General features: G+C 36.3%; 1 protein-coding gene across 1 annotated transcript; it reads left to right on the top strand.

Moving 5' to 3' along the window:
• The first annotated feature begins 1712 nt into the window (after window positions 1–1712).
• Window positions 1713–2486, top strand: LOC145679271 (uncharacterized). Its single transcript, XM_081749859.1, has one exon. The coding sequence runs from the start codon at window positions 1713–1715 to the stop codon at window positions 2484–2486; it is 774 nt and encodes a 257-aa protein (XP_081605985.1).
• Window positions 2487–7098: the final 4612 nt, after the last annotated feature.

Here is a 7098-nt window from a genome sequence, read left to right as displayed (position 1 = left end):
AAAGTAATATTTTTTACTGTTGTGCGGTTCCATTATGTTCCTTGGAAAATACTTGTTGTTTTGGTATTCTACAATGAATACACTTCTAAACATGTCTGTTTGTATGTGAAGTTATCAAACAATTCTCGAAGTTATTGCGTAGGACATGTGCACACAGATAATCGCACTTAATATAGTATGTAATATGGAGTTTTTTAATTGCCGTAATATTAAACAATTTGTTATATTCTTTGTGTTCGAGTCTGTCTGTAAGTTGGTAATAGTAGATAACAGTAGCACATTTGCTCTTAAATCCATGTGTTCTCATTTATTCTGGAGAAGAATGACAAACAAAAAGAAGCCAGACAGACAGACGACAATTGCAATAAGAAAAGGGATTACTGTTGTGAAAAATCGAAAATTCTGTATAATACACTATGCGTAAAACGAAACTGACATGAGGACGACAAACTTCATCCCCTCCCCCCCCAAAAAATACATAAGAACTTTCAGGTCAAAGAACTGCGGCAAGAAACTGACACTGCTAAACTGCACGGCTTAACATCAATTTGCATCCAAATTCCTACAGAATGCGACACAAACAAACACGGTCTATCGCTGGGACTACCAAAATTTCACAAAATTATCACGATTGCTAAGTCAGTCTGCTGAATCATGTATGGCGGAAAATTGTACACTCTTAGTGGATAATTTACCATATTTGGAGCGTACTGCTATACGGCAGTATGTAGCAGACATCCTGTTTAACGAGGAGCAGTGCGTATTTGGCAAGAAATAGAGCTAAAATGGGGATCACGACAAAATGGAAAGGATGTTTCATGGGAAACTCTAGTGATGTGTCACTAGAATAGCTGAACGTGTCATTAAAGGAACACCTATTCGATAGGAAGACGAATCACTACTGTTACAGGTTTAAGAAGTGGATTTCATAGCAACCGAAATGAGGTACCTCAACTTGTACAGTACCAGATCGTCGAGCAGAAATTAGTCATGGAAGAAACATATCTAAAGATAAATTCATTGAAGGCACAGCCTGTGCAGATATGTCCAGAGGTGCCCACAAAGGGGGGCTATGACGCAAACTGCGTCATTGAAATATTGGGGGGGGGTAAAAATCTATATAAATGTGTTTGAGGGTGTGTAAAAAGTAATCGAAAAGATTTTTTTAATGGAAGAACACTTACGGATAGACAATTGAGGGGGGTTGCGTCATGGACATGAGGGGGTGGTGGTCACCACTGGATATGTCAGTAAGTGTTTTAGTTACTGAAACAGCTTTATTGTTATTAAGAAGCAGCTTTATTATTGTTTATTAAGACCTCTTTCAAAACCTGCTTTTGTTAGTGATACTAAAACTTTTTCTTTAATTTCCTCACACACAGATCTTTCACCTATCACATTGTAAGTCATCATCACAGATATCATTCAATTTTTCTTTGTGCCATTGTTTTTCCATCACCACAATGGCACCACCTTTGTCCGCTTGTTGCACACATATGTCCTTTCGCTTCTTTATATCCTTCAACACACTGTACTCGTGTTTTGAAAGGTTCCCCTTTGGCTTCTTTATGCTGCTTAATAAAGAAGGTAGGATACCGGTAATGAAAGGTTTTCCAAAAGTTCATAGGGAGGAGGTAAAACTGAGACCAGTATTAGATTGACGAGGAAATATATTTGAACCATTGGAGGAGGAGTTAAAGAAGGTTGTGGAAATGTTAAGAAGGCAACAGGACAGTAGCAGTGTGAAAAACTCGGTTGAGTTAAGAAGAAGGTTGGAGGAAGTAGGACAAAGCAAAGCTAAAACAATCATGTTCAGTGTTGATGTGAAGGCTATGTTTCCAAGTCTAAGACGGAACAGCATTGTTAAAGTCATCACTGAATTGATGAAGGACAGGAAGATCAATGGTTGGAGTGGAGAAGGACTGAAGGAGGCCCTGAAGACTATATGGAATAACAGTTATTGTGTTATAGGTGATAGGTTAGTGAAAATCAAGGAAGGACTAAGCATAGGTTCCAGGTTGAGTCCAGTGCTAGCAGAAATTACTATGAACGACTGGGAGAAGAAAGTAAGGATGAAAGGAAGTGACAGATTAGTGTTTTCTGCTAGATATGTTGACGATTGCTTGGGGATTTGGAAAGGAACTGTAAGGCAATTGGAAAAGTTTGTAAAAGAAATTGAGGATATAGAGAAGGGCATACAACTGGAGCTAGAGATAGAAAAGGAAGAGGCTATAGTTTTCCTGGATATGAGAATAAGGAGGAAACAAGGAGTGATATACACAGAATGGTATCAAAAAAGTTGCGCGCCGGGAAACTATTGCCACGCCAGAAGTGATGTAGATTACTCGACCAAGAGGAATTTCATCATTAACATGGAGCTTAGAATTAAACAAATAACCAGTGAAAGAGACAAGGCGGAACAGACTATACAGTCATTCCATAAGCAGCTGGAGAATAATGGATACGATAGAAATGAAATGAAATGAGTTTTACGTCCCACGGTTAAGCCGGCTAGGCTAAAGGAGACGGTGATGATGGGTAATGAATGAAAATGGTGGAATGAAGAAAGTGGGAGGAAACGGGAGAACCCCGAGAAAACCCACGCACACGATGTTCGTCCACCACAAAATTCACTTGGCGGGGGCTGGGATCGAACCCGGGACCCCAAGCACCAGAGGTGAGGATACGATAGAAAGAGGCTAAAATACAGAAGGAGATACAAAATACAAAAACGAAGAAAGAAGACGAGAAGGAGAGCAAAGTGAAGGAGGAATAGAAGAAAGAAGAAAAATGTGGTGGGGGATAGAAAGTTTGGGAGAAGAAACAAATCATTTAAAGAATGCTTAAAAAGATGGGGGCATCTCAACTTACAGAAAAGGGAGCAAGAGGCTTCTGGAAGTAATAAGGGAAAAAAGAAGGAAGAAGACAGAAGAAGAACAAGGGGTAATGATGGAGAAAAAAGGAGTGATTTATAAAATTCAGTGCGGCGAGTGTGATATGTGTTATATTGGGGAACTGGAAAGAGACTAAGAGAGCATATAAAACAACATAAGGATGACGTTAGGCTAGGAAGAAACAAAAATGCGGTCTACAAACACGTAAGGGGCACGGGACATTGTTAATTGGAATGAAGTAAAAATTCTAGGCCAAAAAGAAAGAAGCATAGTTAGGAAATGGAGGAAGGCACGGTTTATAGAAATGGAAGGTAATAAAGAAATGAACTGGAACTCAGGACTGATCATCGACCAACAGTGGAATAGGTTGTAAAAAAAGCTTAAAGTATAAGATTTGAATACACATATCTATTATGGTTGTTGTATATATATTGATTGTCTTACACGTGTTTATGTATTTATTAGCCCATGTTAGTTATCTCTATATACGTGTATGTAGTGTTGTAAATAGAAAAAAAACCGTTCGTATTTTTTCAGAAATGTACGTTTTTTTTAGAAAAAAAACATTGCCTCTCGTTTTTTTTCTAAATTTCGTTTTTTTTCAAATAGTCATTTGTAATGCATCTTACGTCTATTTAAGTATTAAATATTTTTATGTAGGTATAATCACCGTAAAATGCAACATAAATTAAATGCTAGATACTGATACGCTACAAATATTTTACAATTTACATGAATACCATACCTATTAACAATTCGGGTTTCAGCAGTTTTCATCAATATCAACTAAGAAATAAAAGTAGAAATGAAATTTTGTTTTTTCGTGAAAGCAGGCCTTTAATAAGTACGAAAATAATGTCACGAACAGTATAAAATTCAAATAACTTGTCTAAAGGTAAAAACTAATACTAATTTGCCTAATAGTATTTTTCTAAATGTCATACGTAAATAATTTGTCGACAAGATATATATGATATGCAGAGCCGGCTCTACCATACATGCAACACGTGCAATTTGCGTGGAGCGGCAAGGTTGGATGGTCCGGCAAAATCTGCCATAAGTATATTATTTAAATTAAATATTTCTTGTTGGAAACAGACTTCATGATGATGGTAGTTACATTTACTAAGCTGACCTTCTATTTGAATACTACATTCATAAATTATGTTTAGGTTGCATTAGTTTAAGGTCACATGGGCAATGCTAAAGCAAATGGTCGAATAAATCCGAGCACAAATTGCTTGATTGTTGCCAAATGCAAGAACTCAATTCTCGAATAGTAGTGAATATCTGTTCCATTTAGTAAGTTATCACAGTTTTGATATGACAACTAGTCTTTTCTTGTCAGAAACAAGTCCCTTATCATTGAAGATAGAAACAAGTTCTTAAAAGAGAAATCAAGAAATAAAGATAAAAGAGCTAGTTGCACTGGAATTGCAAACTGATACATTGAGATTGAAGCTCGATAGTGAATTCTATAAAAAGGATTACCATCTTTCCTCTGCAGGTGTGTTTGCTTTATTTTTCACTAACATAATAGATTAATATTAAAAAGAAGAAAAAAACAGACACAACGGGATTGCATTTTTAGAGTAAGTATTTAAGCCTTTCTGAGTGCAACTGCACTTACCCTCATCTTTGTTGTTCATGCTAGAGTAGCATACTTAAAATTTGTTCTTTCTGGAGAAAGGGGGAGGCGGCAAATTATGCCATTGCATGGGGCGACAAATTGACTAGGACCGGCCCTGATGATATGTATATACAAGACATGAATATAGGATGACACAATTTTAAGCAATGCAGGCTGTTTCAAAATTAATATTAGGGTTTTGAAACTTTGTAGTATCTATTACAATTAACTTACAATTATAAATATTATATCAAATGAAAGAGCAACTCAGTTTTGTACGCACGCATGTAGCCTACATGCATTGTTTCTTCTGTCTGCCGTTAGAAAGAGCAAGCAGCAAAGATGTAGACTAGATGAGCAGAAAGTTTTTTTGTGTTTTAATAAAGACTGAATCTGTGTGAAGAATATTAAGGAGACGCTTGCAACTACGTCCTTATTGTTTGCAATTGCTACAGGTCTAAAGCCTACAGACTACGGTTTACGTGCCAATTTCGCAAGTGAAATATTGCTGCATAACAATGAAGATTTTCTGGATCGTGTCGTCTTCAGTGATAAATCGACATTTCACCTAAGAGCTAATGTGAACACTCATAATGTTTGTATCTGGCCGTCAGCAAATCCTCAGGAGATGGTACACTTGAAACGAGACTCCCCTAAATTGAATGTGTTTTGTGCCATATGGCGGAAAGTTTATGGGCCTTTCTCGACTATCGACTAGATGTGTGCCGTGTGACTAATGAATCTCACATTGAACACTTGTAGCAAAGACTGTTTGAGGTGCTTGATGCATTGCTTATAATTGTACGTAAAATGTAATAAGTACTACGAAGACTTAAAACCCCGATATTCATTTTGAAACACCCTGCATTTCTCACCAACAGTGTTGGAACTAAGATGTAAAAAGGAGAGAAAATTTTCCTTATAAAGTTATTGTTTACAACAACGATATTATTATTAGTCGAGACTATAAGTACAACAACAACACGAGTTAGTAGTCAAAAAATGTAATCAAATGTATACTCGGTGGCCCAGGTGGCCAAAGTGGCACACACGGGTGTGTCATTTGTTTAATCCACTCCTGTGTGGACACTAATTAAGATATCGGGATATTATTCTTGCAAAATATGGTTGGACTATAGTTTATCATATTAATTGTTTTCTTCTGGTGTCGAATTTCCTTCTCAAATTTCACCCCAGTCAAAAATTCGAGAATTTTCTGATTTCGAATTTCCTTTACTTCTTTTTCCCTGTAGCTTCCTTCATAATAGAAAGACCTCCTTAAGACTTGCTAGGTAGATACCTCGGATGGATACCTAACTGTTGACATCAATTGGACCGGCCTGCGCGCAGTGATGCCAATTAGGGAAATTAAATTTTTCTAAAATTTGGGGAAAAAAATTGAAATTTTTGTTTATAAATCCGTACCTATACGTAAGAGTGCAAGTCAACTTACGCCAATCGAACATTTGTCCTTACTTAACAAACGCAAATACAGATCGTTACAATGGGGTAATTAGGGAACGCACGAAAAATTCGTATTTAGGTTCTAACCAGTGATTTTCTAGTTTTTCCCTATTTTTCTGTTTACCGTAATATATTTTTGGTAATTAGAAGTTTTGTTCCTTAAATATCGTCATAATATTTGTAGGATATATTAGTGGTGTACCAGTGTTTAATTTAAGATAGTTTACGTCTGTCTGGTAGCAGTGTTACCAGCTACAGAAAATTTTAATTCCAGATTTTAGGGGGAAATTTTGGAAAAAAATATCTGTTTTGTCTATTATTTCCCTCTTGTTAGCTATATCGGATCAAATGTACCAGTATCTGGAAGTCTCGTCTTTGCTCTACACAACGCACTATAGAAAGTTTCAATAGGATAATTAGGGGAAGTACAGTTGAGATTTACAGCAGACCTTGTTCTCTAATTGGGAAGATAACTGTGATTTTTTTAAAGGTAGAATGAGATATTTTTTATTGGCATGCTTACTTTATTAGATATCGCCACAATACTTGTAGAATATATTAGAGGGATACCAAAGCTTATTTTAAGATAGTTTGTATGTGTCTGATAGTAGTGCTGCCAGCTACAGAAAATTTTAATTCCAGATTTTAGGAGCGAATTCTGGAAAAAATTCCCTTTTTTATTTCTATTATTTCCTTCTTGTTGGCTACATTCGAACAAACGTAACAGTGTCTAACAGCCTCATCCATAGCCTACACAGCGTACCATAAAAAGTTTCACTAGAATGATTAGGGAAAGTACAGTTGAGGTTTATAATAAACCATGTTCTGTAAATGGTAAGAAAATGGTGAATTTCTGAGGTAGAATGAGATTTTTTTTTTTAATTTCATGCTTACTTTGTTATATATCGCCATGATACTTGTAGAATATATTCTTGGAGTACTAAGGTTTATTTTCAGATAGTTTTCGTCTGTCTGATGGCAGTGTTTCCAGCCAAAACAATTAATTCCCGCTTTTACGTGAAAAATTCGGAAAATTTCCCTTTTCCCCTCTATTATTTCCCTCTTACTGGCTACATTGAAACAAACGTACCCCTACCTGAAAGCTTCCTC

This window comes from Thermobia domestica, chromosome 2, assembly GCF_964235325.1.
Source record: "Thermobia domestica chromosome 2, izTheDome1.hap1.1, whole genome shotgun sequence".
NCBI classification, from domain to species: Eukaryota; Metazoa; Arthropoda; class Insecta; order Zygentoma; family Lepismatidae; genus Thermobia; species Thermobia domestica.
The sequence above is the reverse complement of the archived record's forward strand: the minus strand, read 5'-3'. Positions and strand labels throughout refer to the sequence as shown.

Excerpts from the sequence above, each read along its gene's own strand:
- LOC145679271 (XM_081749859.1), top strand. The coding sequence starts at position 1,713 with ATGTTAAGAAGGCAACAGGACAGTAGCAGTGTGAAAAACTCGGTTGAG.